Source organism: Hypanus sabinus, unplaced genomic scaffold (genome assembly GCF_030144855.1).
Source record: "Hypanus sabinus isolate sHypSab1 unplaced genomic scaffold, sHypSab1.hap1 scaffold_1057, whole genome shotgun sequence".
In the NCBI taxonomy this organism is placed as follows: domain Eukaryota; kingdom Metazoa; phylum Chordata; class Chondrichthyes; order Myliobatiformes; family Dasyatidae; genus Hypanus; species Hypanus sabinus.
This window is the reverse complement of record NW_026779111.1, coordinates 12,158-31,612: the sequence shown is the minus strand read 5'-3', so window position 1 is coordinate 31,612 and position 19,455 is coordinate 12,158. Positions and strand designations below refer to the sequence as shown.

Genomic DNA, 19,455 nt, shown 5'->3' with positions numbered 1-19,455 from the left:
ATACACACAGACACACACACTCACAATATACACACACAGACACAGAATACACACACACACACACACACAAACACACACAGACACAATATACACACACAGACACAGAATACACACACACACACACACACACAAACACACACAGACACAATATACACACACACTCAGTATATACACAAAGACACACACACTCACAATATACACACACAGAATACACACACACTCAGTATATACACACAGACACACACACTCACAATATACACACACACAGACACAGTATACACACGCTAAAGTGAGCAGAGTGTCTGAGTTCTCTCTCCCAGCCCACCGCCCCTCCACCCCCAGAACAAGGGCATCACGTAGAGTTCATCTGAGAATAGGTTTGGGTGGTCTGGGGTGGGGGCGGGCGGTGTAGATTAAGAGACTAAGGGATTAGAGTCGGCTCCGAGTCCGGTGGTGCCTCTGCATTCTGGGACCTTTGCCCCCACCCACCCCCTCCCAAGGTTGCTGTATTCTCTCTCTTTGGTTTGCCCACTCCTGGTTCCTCACACTGAGCCCCCCCACCCCCATGAGCCCCAAGGTGGGGATGGGCTGCAGGAGAGGTGAGGATAATGGTGTGATCAGGGTGAACCTCGTTCAGCTAGAATCAGGTTTAATATCATATGTCATGAAATTCATTATTTAGCAGGACAATAATAATAATAGAACTGTAAGTTTGTATAAGAAAAGAAAATTACATTAAATAAGTAGTACAACAAGAGGGGAAGAGATACTGAGGTAGTGTTCATGGGTTCATTGTCCATTCAGATATCTGATGGCGGAGGGGAAGGAGCTGTTCCTGAAGCATTGAGTGTGGGTCTTCAGGCTCCTGGACCTCCTTCCTGATGGTAGCAATGAGTACAGGGCCCATCCTGGGTGACGGATCCTTATTAATGGGTGCCACCTTTCTGAGGCATGGCCTTTTGAAGATGTCCTAGACGCTGGGGAGGCTTGTGCCCGTGCTGGAGCTGGCTGACTTTACAACTTTCTGCTGCTTATTTTGCTCCTTGTACAGTAACTCATACCCCAAACAGCTGGTTCGAATGCTCTCCACGGTACATCTGTAGAAATGTGTGAGTGCCTTTGGTGACAGGCCAAACTCCGAATGAAGTATAGTCGTGATTTGCCTTCTCTGTAATTGCTGAGCCCAGGATAGATCCACGGAGACGTTAACACCTGGAGACTCGATGAGAACTGGTGTCTATTTCCTTCCTGAAGTTCACAATCAATTCCTTGCTCCTTTGACGTTGAGTGCAAGGTTATTATTGTGACACCATTCAATCTATCTCACTCCAGTACGCTGCTTCATCACCGTCTGCAATTCTGCCGACAATAGTCATGTCATTGGCAAATTTATAGACAGTGTTTGAGCTGTGTCCAGACACAGAACTGACCACATGAGTAGTCAGAAGTCACTGCCTGGGGGTGAGGGAGGATGGGGACATAGTCACCGACAGCTTCCAGTGTAGTCGGAGACCACTCCCACCCTGTTCACTCTCTCTTCTTCCCCCTCCCATCAAGTAGACAATTCCAAAGCCTGAAAGTGAGCCCCACCAGGCTCAGAGACAGACTCCACCTCCCCCCCGCACTACAAACTGACAGCCCTTCTCTGCTACTGTACCTGGACATGGCTTCACAATCTTCTTCAGCTCCTTGCTCCTTCCTGTCTGCTTCTCACATAATCCTTCCCTCCCCCACCCACCTTCCCCCTCACCTGGAGTCACCTGCTAGCTTGTACCAGGCCCCTGCCCCCCCACCTTTATATTCTGGCTTTGCCCCTGTCCTTTCCAACACTGAAGAAGGGTCTCAGCCTGAAACTTCGGCTGTTTATTCCCCTCCACAGATGCTGCCTGACCTGCTGAGTTCCTCCGGCATTTCATATGTGTTACTCTGGATTTCCAGCATCCGCAGAATCTCCTGTGTCATAATCTACATTGTCATGATCTTATTGCATGTCTCTGTAACTGTAACACTTGATTCTGCTTAATAACAGACAGAAACTGCTGGACGAACTTGACAGGTTAGGGAGGAGATGGAAGGGGGAGAAATTACCAGAAGTTTGAGAAATCAATGTTCATGCCGTCAGGTTGAAGGCTGCAATAAGACCAGAAGACCACAAAACAGAGGAGCAAATTAGGCCTTTCAGCCCATCGAGTCCGCTCCACCATTCCAGTGTTGCTGATAAAATAAATGTCTCTCAATTCTGTATCAACCTCTGCTTTAAATATACTCAATGACCTGGCCTCCATAGCCGCCTGTGGTAATGAATTCTACAGATTCACCACTCTTTGGCTAAAGAAATTCCTTCTTATCTCCATTCTAAATAAACACCCTTCTATTCTGAGGCTGTGTTCTCTGGTCCTAGACTCCCCCACCATAGGAAACATCCTCTCCACATCCACTCTATCTGTGTCCTCTGGTCCTAGACTCTCCCACTATAGGAAACATCCTCTCCACATCCACTCTATCTTGACCTTTCAGTATTCGATCGGTATTGAATGAGAATCACCCCTCATTCTTCTGAATCCCAGCGAGTACAGGCACAAGGCCATATGTTAACCTTGTCAATCCCAGAATCATCCTTGTGAACCTCCTCTGGACCTTCCCTAATGCCAGCACATTTCTTCTCCTGTGGGGCCCAAAACCACTCACAGTATGCAGTCTGACCGATGCTTTATAAAGCCTCAGCATTACTTCCTTGCTTTTATACTCTTGACAGGAATGCGAACATCACATTTGCTTCCTTACCACCCACTCAACCAGCAAGTTAACCTTCAGGAAATCCTGCATGAGGACTCCCAACTTCTTTTGCACCTCAGATTTCTGAATTTTCTCCTTGTTTAGAAAATAGCCCATGCCCCTCTTCTTTCTCCCAAAATGCATGACCATACACCCCTACAGAGAAAACAGTGTACATGCATAGACAACAGATCGATACGTGATACTGGGGGTGGGGGGTTATTGCTCTAAAAGAAATAAATCCACACATCACATCTCCTCCCCCTTTAGATTAATGGAACATAAACTGTACATGTACAAAATATTCAATTTCCCTTTCATAAATCCATATTCCAAATAAACATGCTTTCACATAACAGTCCGTAACTATCTTCACAGCTCTACAGGCTCAGTCTTTTGGGTGGCACTCTGTTTCTTTCTCCATAGCGCCTCTGGAGTGGCATCAGGCTTGGTCGGTGTCTTGTCAACGATAACGTTGTCGTAGAGTCTCTGGGTCTGTGGAGTGGCATCAGGCTTGGTAGGTGTCTTGTCAACGATAACGTTATTGTAGAGTCTCTGGGTCTGTGGAGTGGCATCAGGCTTGGTCGGTGTCTTGTCAACGATAACGTTATTGTAGAGTCTCTGGGTCTGTGGAGTGGCATCAGGCTTGGTCGGTGTCTTGTCAACGATAACGTTATCGTAGAGTCTCTGGGTCTGTGGAGTGGCATCAGGCTTGGTCGGTGTCTTGTCAATGATAACGTTATCGTAGAGTCTCTGGGTCTGTGGAGTGGCATCAGGCTTGGTAGGTGTCTTGTCAACGATAACGTTATTGTAGAGTCTCTGGGTCTGTGGAGTGGCATCAGGCTTGGTAGGTGTCTTGTCAACGATAACGTTATCGTAGAGTCTCTGGGTCTGTGGAGTGGCATCAGGCTTGGTCGGTGTCTTGTCAATGATAACGTTATTGTAGAGTCTCTGGGTCTGTGGAGTGGCATCAGGCTTGGTCGGTGTCTTGTCAACGATAACGTTATTGTAGAGTCTCTGGGTCTGTGGAGTGGGATCAGGCTTGGTCGGTGTCTTGTCAACGATAACGTTATTGTAGAGTCTCTGGGTCTGTGGAGTGGCATCAGGCTTGGTCGGTGTCTTGTCAACGATAACGTTATCGTAGAGTCTCTGGGTCTGTGGAGTGGCATCAGGCTTGGTCGGTGTCTTGTCAACGATAACGTTATCGTAGAGTCTCTGGGTCTGTGGAGCGGGATCAGGCTTGGTCGGTGTCTTGTCAACGATAACGTTATCGTAGAGTCTCTGGGTCTGTGGAGTGGCATCAGGCTTGGTAGGTGTCTTGTCAACGATAACATTATTGTAGAGTCTCTGGGTCTGTGGAGTGGCATCAGGCTTGGTCGGTGTCTTGTCAACGATAACGTTATCGTAGAGTCTCTGGGTCTGTGGAGTGGCATCAGGCTTGGTCGGTGTCTTGTCAATGATAACGTTATTGTAGAGTCTCTGGGTCTGTGGAGTGGCATCAGGCTTGGTAGGTGTCTTGTCTAAGACGACGTTCTCTATTTCCAGTGTCACGTTGCTGTCAGTGACATCATCACTGAGAGGTAAGTCCGGTGACCGTAATGTGTCCCTCTTGTTGGATGCAGTCGACTCAGGTGTGTTCTTCAGTTGAGCATCCAGCGTCTGGTCCACATGACGTCTCCGTGTCTGATCTCAGCTTCCACTGTGTCCAGTTCATGTAGCTTTCCAACCGGGTCTCCACTTGTCTTCTCTGTAATCACATGCTAGGACCACCTGTCCAATCCTGAAGCTCCTTGCTGCTTCACTTGGCAACTGGCTGAACTCTTTATTCTGCACTTCCCTCCGGAGGTCTCGTTTCAGGTCTATGCGAGATCTCAGAGTCCCGCCCGTAAACAACATCGCATGTGTTTGATTTGCTGTCACGTGAACAGAGTTCCGATACACAAAAAGGAAATTGTCCACCTTGTGCTGCAGAGAAATGTCCTCTTTGTCCATCACTTTAATGGACTTGAAGATTTGGATAAACTTTTCAGCCACATAACCATACAACAATTACAGCAGGGAAACAAGCCATCTCGGCCCTTCTAGTCCGTGCCAAACGCTTACTCTCACCTAGTCCCACTGGCCCACACTCAGCCCATAACCCTCCATTCCTTTCCTGTCCATATATCTATCTAATTTTACTTTAAATGACAATACCGAACCTGCCTCTACCAATTCTACTGGAAGCTCGTTCCACACATCTACCACCCTCTGAGTAAAGAAATTCCCCCTCGTGTTACCCTTAAACTTTTGCCCCCTAACTCTCAAATCACGTCCTCTTGTTTGAATCTCTCCTACTCTCAATGGAAAAAGCCTATCCACGTTAACTCTATCTATCCCCCTCATAATTTTAAATACCTCTATCAAGTTCCCCCTCAACCTTCTACGCTCCAAAGAATAAAGACCTAACTTGTTCAACCTTTCTCTGTAACTTAGGTGCTGAAACCCAGGTAACGTTCTAGTAAATCTCCTCTGTGCTCTCTCCTGTCGAAGTCCTGATGAAGGGTCTCAGCCCAAAACGTCGACTGCGCTTCTCCTTATAGATGCTGCCTGGCCTGCTGCATTCCACCAGCATTTTATGTGTGTTGTCTGTACCCTCTCTATTTTGTTGACATCTTTCCTATAATTCAGTGATCAGAACTGTACACAATACTCCAAATTTGGTCTTACCAATGCCTTGTACAATTTTAACATTACATCCCAATTCCTATACTCAATGCTCTGATTTATAAAGGCCAGCGTTCCAAAAGCAAACTGATTCATTGCTGGGTGGCGAGGAGACAGCTTGAAATGTCTGATGCCATTTTTCTTTGTGAACAGTCAGAATTCTTCTGATGTGTGTTGTGGTCCATTGTCAGTCACAATTTGTTTGGGTGAGCAGTTTGTGGTGAAGGTATTCCTCAGAGCAGAGACAATCTTTGTTATTACATCCGGCCACCTCAAATGAGCACCCACAGCAATCGAGAACATGAATCAATATGTACTCTTTTCCATGGTGAAGACAGTCACTTCCACCAGTGTAACGGTGCCTGTGGGGGTGCATTTTGAATTTTTTGGCATCCAAACAGCTTTTGGCCAAGTCTTCGATCTGTTCATCTATTCCCTTCTCAAACTCCTTCTCATTAGCACAAGGCAGCTCTGATCGTCTCTGGTTAGAGCTGCCATTGCCTGTTGATGACACACTGAGAGCTTTGATTGAGTGTCCGTCTAGTTGGATTTTTCTCAACCACTCACGTTTGAAAAGCACTGACCCTTCACTTTCTAACACATAGAGCTCTAACTGTTGTGTTTATCTTCCATTCGTTACATTTACTACCAGTTTGCCTTAGGTAGATGCTTTTCAGCCAGTGTAAGTCTTTAGTATCACTGAGGTCTTCTCTAATGGCATCTTAGTAACCAGCCTGTTATAGTCAGTCTCTGAAATTATGGACAAAGTTGACCCTGTATCCAGCTCCACTTTCATTTTTACTCCAGACATATCTATTGTCATCTAGATGAATTTGTCATCTGCTTCAGTTACACTATGCAGTTCTTGTCATCACAGTTCCAATTTGTCAGACTCTGTGTTGTCTGATTCAGTTTTACATTCAGTAACTGTATGCATTTGCTTAGTTATTTGTGCTTGGGACTTTTCACCCGGTTGTGCATTTTATCTGCCTTGCATATTCTCTGCCTGTGACACTGTCTGTGAACTTTCTGCAGACCTTTTCATTGAACCTACAGTCATTTGCATTGTGGGAGGATTTGCCACAATTTTTGTATTTTTGCACCATTCAGGGACATTTTGCACATTTTACATTCTAACTTCTTCTGTCATTTTGCTGCATGCTTTGCAGCTGTCTGGAACGATATTGCAATGGTCAATGCCCATTCTAAGGTCAGGTCTGTTTCTGCCAGTAGCCTCATCTGAGTGCTTTGACTATGCATGTCACATACAAGTCTGTTCCTTAATGCATCAGAAAGTCCATCTCTAAAGTCACACTACTGGGAAAGTTTGTGCAGTTCTGCAATGTGTTCAGAAAGGTTCCTCCTGTAAAATCAAAATCTCTTGTCTATTATCAGCGGTTCAGGGCTCAAGTGGTTTTGTAAAATTGTAACAATTTCGTCCAACATCTTACTGGCTGGCTTTTCAGGGGTCACCGAGTTGCATCAGAGACTGTACGTCCTTGCACCCATTACGCTAAGAAGTGCAGGGGCTTCCTCCATGTTGTTCACGTTACAGTGCAGTTCAACACTCTCGATATATGACTCCCAGTCTTCATTAGCGCTATCAAATTCATCAATTTTTCCAACTGAAGACATTGCCACGTTATTTTCACATTAAGTTAAGCGCATCTTTCACTGTTACTCACAGGTCCTTTGGCTTTCTCGTGCCATTTAGCTCTCGCTGTTTTGTCCCATAACTGTTGGTGCAGTTCATGATATTCTCTGACATTCAGATTCGTACTTGTCGGCAATTTGTTGTGTCTGTGCACAACCGCATGAGGATCCAATAGAAGCAGGCACGTGGGAGATGGCTGTAATGGGTGTGTTGTCATTGCAGCGAGACAGCAAGGGGAAAACGCGTATGTGTAGATAACAGATCAATACGTAGAGCTAAGGGGGCGGGTCATTGATTTAAAAGAAATAGATCCTTACATTATAGTTCTAATCTTTCTGCAGACTCTCTGCCCCTCCACCTGTCTTTGTAACATCCACAAACTCGGCCACAAAGTTATCCATTCCATCATTCAAATCACTGACATATAATGAGAAAGGGAGCAGTCTCAACAATTATTGTGCGCTGCCCCTTCACCCTGAGAGGGGTCTCACCGTGGCAGTAGAGCAGGTCATGAACGGGAATGTGTACTGGAATAAAAATGTTTGGCCTGCTTTTGGCGAAAGGAGTGAAGGTACTCAACAAAGCGGCTCCAATCTACGTCAGGTCCCACCAGTTTAGAGGAGACAGCATGGGAAGACTGGACACCATGCTTTTTTGTTTACAGCACTTAATTTAGCATTCTGTTATAGCTTTTCCCGTTGTTCTACCTGCAATGATTTGATCTGTACGGACAGTATGCAAGACAAGGTGACAGTAATAAACCATTTCCAACTCCAGGGAGCAAGATTGAGAGGCCTAGTGCTGGAAATGGGATCGATACACGTAGCCTCTTTTTGCACCAAGTCTCCTTCCAAGATTGATAGAGCAGTGGTTTTGATTTGGACCATCTGGGGTACTAGATTAGGTGTGGTGGGGGGGTGAAGGGTAGGGGATGAAGGGTCAGGATTGGAGTGAAGTTGGGGTTAAAGGTCAGGGATAGAAGTGGAGGATCAGGGTCGGGTGAAGGGTCAGGGTTGAAGAACTCCAGGGTGAGGATTGGGGTTGAACAACCCAGTCCTGCCCCCACACAACTGCATACAGGCTGTCCCACTGCCACAGTTGACACAAAGGTCTGTACTGCTGCCCAGGGAGCCACTGGTCTAATCCCAACTCTGCAACCACATCACCACCCCACCATCTCCAGCTGCTGTTTCTCCCTCAGTCAGGGCTGCAAATTGAACTGGCTGGGGGAAACACAGACAGCTCTTGCTCTTGCGCCATCCTGGATGACCTCTGGCACTCACCGGTGGCAGTCGGGCCCGGGGGCTTCCACAACGTTCGGCATCGGCACAGCTTCCTGTTCACCTGCAAGGAATAGGGGGAGTCAGTGCGGGTTTCCCTCTGGAGTGGCTGAGGCATCAGCAGGGCTGGCAATTGCAGAGGGTGCAGAGAGGGGAATGGTAATCGGTAAGTGATGCTGTTAGGGAGAGGTCAAAGAGGGAAATGGTGATTGGACAGTGATGGGGTCACGGAGGGGACTAGTGACTGGTCAGGATGGGGTCAAGGAGGGGACTGATGATTGGTCGGTGATGGGGTCAGGGAAGGGACTGGTGATTGGTCGGTGATGGGGTCAGGGAGGGGACTGGTGATTGGTCGGTGATAAGGACTGGTGAGTGATCGATGATGGAGACAGGGAGGGGACCAATGATTGGTCAGTGAAGGGGTCAGGATGTGGACTGGTGATTGGTCAGTAACTAGCTTATCAATAGGGACATAAATTGGTCAGGAATACGAACAACAATGAGGTAAAATCTTGTTAGTGCCCTGGTCAGTACACTGCTTATTAATTTACCCTGTGTTAGGTCACTTTAGAACTAGCAACAAGACTGATGATTAGTCAGTGATGAAGCCAATAATGATGTCAGAGACTGAGCATCTACAAGGTCAGTGATAGGTCAGTGGCAGGATCCGTGATTGGTTAGAGGCAGGTTGCACTGGGATCAGTGATGGGCCAGAAACAGGTCCCCCCCCCACTCAGCTTGCACCACTGGCGGTGAAGGTACCGATGTCCCCAGCAACGATGGACAGGACACTCCCTGGCTGGGACGTTTCATCCTGTGTTGGGGAGAGGTTGCCTGGAGCCACTGGTAAACATGGCCTCAGCGGCCTTCCTTCCTTCCTGTGCCTGAGGCGGACAGGGTGGGGTCGCCAGCAGAGGGGTTCCGACCAACTTAGACAGCTATTTGTTTAAAGTGAACAGATCCCAACCTGTCCTGCCGGCCTCACTCGGAGATCTGGCCGGGAACAGCCCTCGGCTTGCCCAGACTGTGCTGACCTGGGAGTGCCCGTCACTCCCAGACTCTACCCCTCAGCCACACAGCAGGGGGGGCGATTTACACTGCCAGCTAGTCCCCTGGCCCTGCACTGATTGCAACGTGGGAGGGAGTAACCCACACGATCACAGGGAGAAGTTACACAGTCAGGCATGTACCCAATCTCACACACAGACAAACACTCACACTCATTCACACACACATACAGACACACGCTCACAGATACTCACACTCACTCACACACACACACTCACACTCACATTCACTCACACTCACACTCTCTCACTCACTCACTCACAGACCCTCACTCTCACTCAAACACACACACACACACACTCACAGACACTCACACTCATACACACACTCACTCACACACTCAGAGCTGGAGATCAGGACTGAACCTGAGACAGTAGCTCCGTACCCGTGTACAAATTGAACAAGGTGCTTTCCTTAGAAGCAGGTTTTCAGGGGATATTGTGTCACGATGACCAATCAGCCCATTTGTTCTGCTGGCAACACCAGAGCTGATCTCACCTGGGCCGTAGTGGCTGTTCAGTGGCCCGGGCAGATGCTCAGCCACTCTGCGCGTGCTGAGAAAGCCCTTCCTCCTAAGCTCCCCTGAACGAGACGAGCCCTTATACAGAGCCACTGAAACCAGAAGGTCACAGAGCACAGGGCCAGGCCATTCGGCTCATTGTGCCCGTGCTATGCCACCTCGGACCATCCCCTTTCTGTGTCTCGGTGATCTGTCCAGATACTTCATCATTGTCATGAGGGTCTCTGCCCCAACTACCCTCTCAGGCAGTGTGACCCAGATTCCAAACACCCACTGGGGGACAAATTCCCCTTTGGCTCCCCTCTAAACCCCTTCCCCTCACCCTAACCCTTCTAATCTGAGACCAAACAGCCACGGGAGAACGGTTTCACACTATTAAGCATCATTAGATTAATTGGTTTGACACAACATTGTGGGCCGAATGGCCTTTCCTGTACAACACTGTTCGATGTTCTATCCAGCTGATCTATACCCTCATACCTCTGTCAGGACATTCCTCAGCCTCCTCTGCTCTCAGTCCTGGGCAGTCTCCTCTGCACACTCTCCAGTGCAGTCACCTCCGTCCGAGAGCCTGTGACTGGAACTGCACCCAGTGCTCCAGCTGTGCTCTGACCGATAGCTCTGTGGCCCGGCTAAAGGAGACAAGTTCCCGTACACCTTCCTCACCCCCTGATCTGTGCTGCCACCGTCAGGGATCCTTCGACCTGTACACCGAGGTCCCTCTGTCCCTCAGTGCTCCCTACCGTTCACAGTGTGTGTCCTACCCTTGTACACCGAGGTGCCTCTGTCCCTCCATACGCCCTACTGTTCACAGTGTGTGTCCTACCCTTGTACACCGAGGTGCCTCTGTCCCTCAGTACTCCCTACCGTTCACAATGTGTGTCCTACCCTCGTACACCGAGGTCCCTCTGTCCCTCCGTGCTCCCTACCATTTACAGTGTGAGTCCTACCCTCGTACACCGAGGTGCCTCTGTCCCTCAGTACTCCCTACCGTTCACAGCGTGAGTCCTACCCTCGTACACCGAGGTGCCTCTGTCCCTCAGTACTCCCTACCGTTCACAGTGTGTGTCCTACCCTCGTACAACCGAGGTGCCTCTGTCCCTCAGTACTCCCTACCGTTCACAGTGTGTGTCCTACCCTCGTACACCGAGGTCCCTTGGTCCCTCAGTACTGCTGGGTGTGGTACTCAGCATAAAACCATACAACACAGGAGCTGAATTTGGCTGTTGAGTCCATTGAGTCTGCTCCACTGGCTGACTATACTGGCTCCTGTTCCTCTGGCTTATTCCACTCACCATCTTCCACGGGGCATTGTCACTGGAACACCATCTAGTGGTGTTACCCCACTGGAGCAGCTTCCAATGTCAGCACCACACTAGAACACCCACCAGTGGATTCACCACACTGGAACACCTTCCAGTAGAGTTACCACATGGGAACACCCACCAGTGGATTTACCACATGGGAACACCATCCAGTGGCATCACCACACTGGAACACCATCCAGTGGACTCACCACACTGGAACACCATCCAGTGGCATCACCACACTGGAACACCATCCAGTGGATTCACCACACTGGAACACCCACCAGTGGATTCACCACACTGGAACACCATCCAGTGGTGTTACCACACTGGAGCAACTTCCAATGACAGCACCACTCTGGAACACCCACCAGTGGATTCACCACACGGGAACACCCGCCAGTGGATTCACCACACTGGAACACCCACCAGTGGATTCACCACACTGGAACACCATCCAGTGGACTCACCACACTGGAACACCATCCAGTGGATTCACCACACTGGAACACCATCCAGTGGACTCACCACACTGGAACACCCACCAGTGGATTCACCACACTGGAACACCATCCAGTGACGCCAGCACACTGGAACACCATCCAGTGGATTCACCACACTGGAACACCATCCAGTGGACTCACCACACTGGAACACCATCCAGTGGATTCACCACACTGGAACACCATCCAGTGGACTCACCACACTGGAACACCCACCAGTGGATTCACCACACTGGAACACCATCCAGTGACGCCAGCATACTGGATCACCTTCCAGACTGGAGCACATTTTGCTGAGTACCATAACAATGTGGTCCATTCCACTGGATTTACTGAACTGGGACATATTCTATGTTCATAGTCTTACAGCCCAGAAACAGGCCCTTCAGCCCAATTTTTCTGTGACAGCCATGATTCCCATCTAAGCTAGTCCCATTTATTCACATCTGACCCTTACCTCTCTAAACCTTTCCTGTCCAAGTGTGTGTCGTTGTGCCCGCCTCAACCACTTCCTCTGGTAGCTCATTCCATAGACTGACCACTCTCTGGGTGAGAATCTTTCACCTCTTTTCCCTCTGACCTTTAGCCTGTTTCCTCTAGTTTTACACTCCATGACTCTGGGGTAAAAGATCAGGTTTAATATCACCAGGATATGTTGTGAAATTTGTTGCCTTTTGTGCAGCAGCTCAGTGAACTACATCATATTAGAGGGGAACTGCCAATCACAGTAAGTATAGATATTAAATAGTTAAATTAAATAAGTAGTGCAAAAATAACAAAAATAGTGAGATAGTACGGTGACCACCCACCTTCTCTCTGTCCCTCATGGTTTTACCCATCTCTATAAGGTTACCCCCTAGTCTCCGTTGCCCCAGGGGCAGCAGTCCCAGGCCGACCAGCTGTCCTGATGCTCAGAGCCTGCAGTCAGTCCATGACACCCCTCCAGCTGGGTGGCCAGAAACCCACAGAATCAAAATCTGATTTAACGTCACTGACATACTGCATGTCATGACATCGGTTGTTTTGCGGCAGCAGGACTTAAAAATACTATGTTACATTAAAAATATGTGTTTATAGAAAATTAAATAAAGGAAGTAATGCTCCAAGTGGGACCCACCAACACATGTCTCACTCTAACGTGACATCCCAGTCCTATAGTCACTGATGAAGGAAAACAGGTGAAAACACCGTTACACCCTGTGTCACCGTTTTCAGGTATCCATGTACCTGTACCAAGATCTCACTGTTCCACAATCGCCAGGGCCCTCCCATTCTCTATGAAAGCCCTACGCTGGCTTACACTCCTCAAACACCTTTACACCCTGTGTCACCGTTTTCAGGTATCCATGTACCTGTACCAAGATCTCACTGTTCCACAATCGCCAGGGCCCTCCCATTCTCTATGAAAGCCCTACGCTGGCTTACACTCCTCAAACACCTTTACACCCTGTGTCACCGTTTTCAGGTATCCATGTACCTGTACCAAGATCTCACTGTTCCACAATCGCCAGGGCCCTCCCATTCTCTATGAAAGCCCTACGCTGGCTTACACTCCTCAAACACCTTTACACCCTGTGTCACCGTTTTCAGGTATCCATGTACCTGTACCAAGATCTCACTGTTCCACAATCGCCAGGGCCCTCCCATTCTCTATGAAAGCCCTACGCTGGCTTACACTCCTCAAACACCTTTACACCCTGTGTCACCGTTTTCAGGTATCCATGTACCTGTACCAAGATCTCACTGTTCCACAATCGCCAGGGCCCTCCCATTCTCTATGAAAGCCCTACGCTGGCTTACACTCCTCAAACACCTTTACACCCTGTGTCACCGTTTTCAGGTATCCATGTACCTGTACCAAGATCTCACTGTTCCACAATCGCCAGGGCCCTCCCATTCTCTATGAAAGCCCTACGCTGGCTTACACTCCTCAAACACCTTTACACCCTGTGTCACCGTTTTCAGGTATCCATGTACCTGTACCAAGATCTCACTGTTCCACAATCGCCAGGGCCCTCCCATTCTCTATGAAAGCCCTACGCTGGCTTACACTCCTCAAACACCTTTACACCCTGTGTCACCGTTTTCAGGTATCCATGTACCTGTACCAAGATCTCACTGTTCCACAATCGCCAGGGCCCTCCCATTCTCTATGAAAGCCCTACGCTGGCTTACACTCCTCAAACACCTTTACACCCTGTGTCACCGTTTTCAGGTATCCATGTACCTGTACCAAGATCTCACTGTTCCACAATCGCCAGGGCCCTCCCATTCTCTATGAAAGCCCTACGCTGGCTTACACTCCTCAAACACCTTTACACCCTGTGTCACCGTTTTCAGGTATCCATGTACCTGTACCAAGATCTCACTGTTCCACAATCGCCAGGGCCCTCCCATTCTCTATGAAAGCCCTACGCTGGCTTACACTCCTCAAACACCTTTACACCCTGTGTCACCGTTTTCAGGTATCCATGTACCTGTACCAAGATCTCACTGTTCCACAATCGCCAGGGCCCTCCCATTCTCTATGAAAGCCCTACGCTGGCTTACACTCCTCAAACACCTTTACACCCTGTGTCACCGTTTTCAGGTATCCATGTACCTGTACCAAGATCTCACTGTTCCACAATCGCCAGGGCCCTCCCATTCTCTATGAAAGCCCTACGCTGGCTTACACTCCTCAAACACCTTTACACCCTGTGTCACCGTTTTCAGGTATCCATGTACCTGTACCAAGATCTCACTGTTCCACAATCGCCAGGGCCCTCCCATTCTCTATGAAAGCCCTACGCTGGCTTACACTCCTCAAACTTGAACTTATTGAGAACCTTGTCCTTTTTGGAGTTAAATTCCCACTCTCCCAGCTGATCAACATCCTATAATAGAGTCTTAGCACAGAAACAGGCCTTTCAGCCCATCTAGTCCATTCCAGCCTGATCTGCTTAGACCCATTCTGCATCTGGCCATAGCCCACCCTTCTCTGTACTTATCCTCTTAAGCCCACCAGCACAGGCCACCAAAGGCAGCTTGCTAGAGTCCTGGGGTCAATCTTTCAGGAGTAGCCCATCCAAGACCCACCTCTCCCAGGGAGGAGATCTTTGGAGCTCCTGTTGCTCTCGTGGCACCACCCATGCCAGAGTTCCTGCGCTTATCCAAACTTCTCTAAAATGTGACAATTGAATCCACATCCAGCACATTCCCTGCTCGCAAGAAGCTCCCCTCAGAATCCCCTTCAATACTTCAGCTTTCACCATTAACCTCTGACACAAGACAGGCTGGAAATCTTGATCAACACACTCAAAATGAAGGGTCCCAGCCTAGAACGTCACCGGTTCATTCTTCTCCAGAGATGCTGCCTGACTTGCTGAGTTCCTCCAGCATTTTCTGTGTGTTACCTTAGTAGTTCTAGTCTCACCCAAAGCCTGCTTGCATTTACCCTATCTATACCCCTCATCATTGAGCATACCTCTATCAAATCTCCCCTCGTTTCCCCGCACTCCAGGGAGTAAAGTCCTAAACTATAACTCCTGTGCTTACATCCAGCAACATCTTCACTCTTTCAACCTTATTGATGTAGGTAGGTGACCAGAACTGTACACAAGACTCCAAATTCGGTCTGTATAACTTCAATACAACATCCCAGTGCCTGTGCTACAGAGATTCTGAAGATGCCGGAAACTCATGGTGACACACACACAGCGTGAAGAGGAGTAAACAGCTGACATGAGACCCCTCATCAGTTTGTACTCAGTGCCCTGATTATGGAGGCCAGTATGCCAGATGCCCTCTGTACAGGCCTACCTGCCTACTGCAACCTCAGCCAATCTCCTGTACTGATCTGGTGTCACCCACTCACGCCGTCCTGCATCCAGCACACTCATCCAAACCATGGGTGTGGGTCTCTGGGGTGTACCCAACGCCAATGGGTTTTCCCTGGCTGGCACAGTGCCACCCTAGGACCTCTCACCTTCAGGAGGACAGCCGCCCCTGGGCTGGCCACAGGCTTCGCCTTCGGGGTCTGCTTGGATCTGTGCTTCTTCATCCTCTCGTACGTCCCCTCATCGTAGGATGCTGGCACTCCCCTCCAAACCCTCCCTCTCTGCTCAGCCTCCAACTTGTACTGTCGTCTCTCAGGTCTCACTGTTCCCGCCCATTGCCCATCCCAGCACCAGTCCCAGTCGTCAGCTCCCCACTCCCCGAGCTAGGCCCCCTTACACACCCTCCGTCCCTGTCCTCTCCCCCTGACCCACTCCCCGAGCTAGGCCCCCTTACACACCCTCCGTCCCTGTCCTCTCCCCCGACCCACTCCCTGAGCTAGGCCCTCCCTCCCTGTCCTCTCCCCCTGACCCACTCCCCTTACACACCCTCCCTCCCTGTTCTCTCTCTCTGACCCACTCCCCTTACACACCCTCCGTCCCTGTGCTCTCCCTCTCACTGCATCACTGTCTCTCCCCCTTTCCTTTTACCGACCCTAAATCTCAACTCCCTCTCCTCCTCCCCAATCTCACCCTGACCTCCCTCTCTCTCTATCCCTCACTCTCTCTTATCTAAACCACTCTACTCCTTTCTCCCTCTCTCTCCCCTCCCCTCTTTTGCTCTTTCTCTCACACTCTCTTCCTCTTTACCCCTCCCTCTCCAACTCTCTCTACTACCCCTCCTCGCTTTCTCTCTCTCTCCCGCACCCCTCCCACTCCCTGCTCCTGGACCCCCTGTGCGGAGTGTCCCCCTTCCCTCTGTGGCGGCTGCCTCTGACAGTCTCACGGAGCGGTCTGCCCGCCCTCCCTGTGGGGAGCAGTGAGCTTGGCCACTCTTTCCTGTTTGCAGACTGACCCTGTGTTGAATGGAAATGTGCTGTGTCCCTGAGACACTCCAGATTTACCACACACCCTCTAGTAGCAGGGCCCAGCCAGCGGCCAGAACTGATAAGCATACTCTGCTGGTCCTGTCCCTTCCACAGTCCCCTACACGGGGCTGCTGTGATCATTAAAGTAATGTAGAGCCATATAATGAGCAAGCAGGCCCTTCAGCCCATCGAGTCAGTACTGATCGCCAACCAATCATTCACACCTATCCCTATTCCATTCTCCCCATGTTTCAGATAACATAGAACACAGACATCTGCAGCACCTTACAGGCCCTTCGGCCCACAATGTTGTGCTGACCATGTAACGTAATCTAGAAATGGCCTAGAATTTCCCTACCGCATAGCCCTCTATTTTTCTAACCTCCATGTACCTATCTAAGAGTCTCTTAAAGTACTCTGTTGTATCCGTCTCCACCTCTATCGCCAGCAGCCCATTCCATGCACCCACCACCCTCTGTGTGAAAAACTTACCCCTGTCCAAGCACCTTAAAACTGTGCCCTCTCGTTTCAGTCCTGGTAAAAAGCCTCCGACTATTCACGTGAACAATGCCTCTCATCATCTTATACACCTCTATCAGCTCACCTCATCCTCCGTCGATCCAAGGAGAAAAGGCCGAGTTCACTCAACCTGTTCTCATAAGGCATGCTCCCCAATCCAGACAACATCCTTGTAAATCTCCTCTGCACCCTTTCTATGGCTTCCACATCCTTCCAGTAGTGAGGTGACCAGAACTGAGCGCAGAACTCCACGTGGGGTCTGACCAAGCTCTTATATAGCTGCAACATGACCTCTCGGCTCTTGGACTCAATCCCATGGTTGATGAAGGTAATTTTCCACTGACTCCCCCCAGATTCTGCCTCTCAGCCGCCGATGGTCCCCACGTGTTATTGGGACGAGTTACAGCAGCCTGCCCTGGTCGGGTTGTGGAAGGAGAATGTGCACACACAGGGCACTCTGACATCCAGCTGTTAACTCTGACCCCTGGTGGTATCTTCTGCCCACAGCATGACCCCTCTGCACCTGACACTGACTGACCTTCCCCGCCACGAAGGACGTATATACAGAAAGGTGCCAGTAAAGGGCCAGTGAGATCCCACCCACCCTGTTCATGGACTGTTTATCCCACTGTCATCAGGGAGGAGGTTACGCAGCATCTGTGCCTGGCCCACTAGATTCAAAAACAGTTACTTACCCCAAGCAGTAAGGCTGATCAACACCTCCATCCATAAACCCACCCTCCACACCCTTCTCCCAGCAATTTACCATTTCCTGTCAGTCACCTTATGTACAGACATTCCTGTGCCTAGAGTCACTTTATGGACATACTGTACAATCATATAATCTATCCTATGTATTTATATTTATTGTAGGTTTAAAATTATTATGTTCTTTAACTTACAATGTTTTTTGTGCTGCATTAGATCCGGAATAACAATTATTTTGTTGTCCTTTATACTGTACTGGAAATCTGGAATCTTTACACTCCCACCCTATGCCCACTTCCCCTTTGCACTCTGACCCCTTGACCTATTCCCTTCTACACATTGATCCCATGACCTCTTCCCTTTTACACTCTGACCCCTTGACCTATGCCCCTTTACACTCTGATCCCATGACCTCCTCCCCTTCGTACTCTTATCCCAAGGCATCTTGCACTGTACAACCCCATTCCCAGCCAGAGAACATTCCCAGGAATCCCCAGTTCTCAGCTTGGGGCTGGACTGAGGAATCTCCATGGGGGGGGGGGTAATGGGCAGATGACAGGATGGGAATTGGGCAATAGAACATTCACAAAGAAATCTCATGCCCCCCCACCCGGTTGGAGATACCTGCAGAGGAGGGGCAGCCCTCTCCAATTTCCCACGCCCTGGGGCCTTCGACATCCCCTCTCATATCTCGAACTTCCAATCCAGCATGTCTGACCATTTCTGGTGGAACAACCCTCCCATTCCACATACTGAATTAACAAAGTCTCTCTGAAGGGCTCCCAGCACACTGAGATCCATCTTTCCCTGTGGAGACTGAGGTTGTTTGAGGTGTGGCCTAACCAATATCCCGTACAACGGAGGTATCACTTCCCCCTTCCTCCTTGTTTCATCTGGGCCTTCTCCTCCACATCATCTCCAATCTCCCATTATTAGCTTCATTTTCTGGAAACCTCCCTGCCGAAGTTCAGCAGCATGCTGCCTGGATTAGAGGGACTGAGATCCAAGGAGTTGGGTTGTTTTCTCTGGAGCGATGGAGGCCGATGGGTGAGCTGACAGAACATATTCCTGATCATAGACAGGATACATTGCTTTATCCTGAGTGTTGCACCACATCGATTACTTAGAGATCAAGCACACAAAGTCTCTTCTGGCCCACCCATTTAACCCTTACAGTGACCAATGCCTCTGTACTGAGGGAGGAAGCCTACGTGACCGACGTCCCCAGGTGTAATAGAGCTGTGGGAATTGTGGCCGTCTCACAGCGCGCCACGGGGACAGGACGTGTATAGGAACGGGGATACATTCTGGTCAGCACGTGCAGAATGGACAGAGGCTGTCAGAGGGCTTCACCGGGATTGCAGTGTGTGTGACGAGGAGCGTTTGGACAACTTGGGTTCTTCTATCCAGTGTCAGAGCTTCAGGAGCAGCCTGTCAGTCACTTATAAGATTAAGAGAGGTGCAGGCACCCAGGGACCAAACATCTAACAGCAGAGTGCTTGCGTTTGAAGTGAGCGGGGGATCTTTCCCCTTTGTTTGTAAACACTGGCGCCAGGGGAAATGGTGGCACTA

The 19,455-nt window shown here is 49.5% G+C and overlaps 1 protein-coding gene across 1 annotated transcript in view; it reads right to left on the bottom strand.

Moving 5' to 3' along the window:
• The window catches only part of LOC132386204 (uncharacterized), a 123,863-nt gene extending 107,840 nt beyond the window's left edge, over positions 1-16,023 (bottom strand). Inside the window, exons 1-2 of the mRNA XM_059958483.1 lie at positions 15,781-16,023; positions 8,419-8,479 (exon numbers count right to left, since the gene is read on the bottom strand). Coding sequence (XP_059814466.1) covers positions 8,419-8,479; positions 15,781-15,855 — 136 coding nt within the window. The 5' untranslated portion in view covers positions 15,856-16,023. The remainder of the gene's footprint in view (positions 1-8,418; positions 8,480-15,780) is intronic.
• Positions 16,024-19,455: the final 3,432 nt, after the last annotated feature.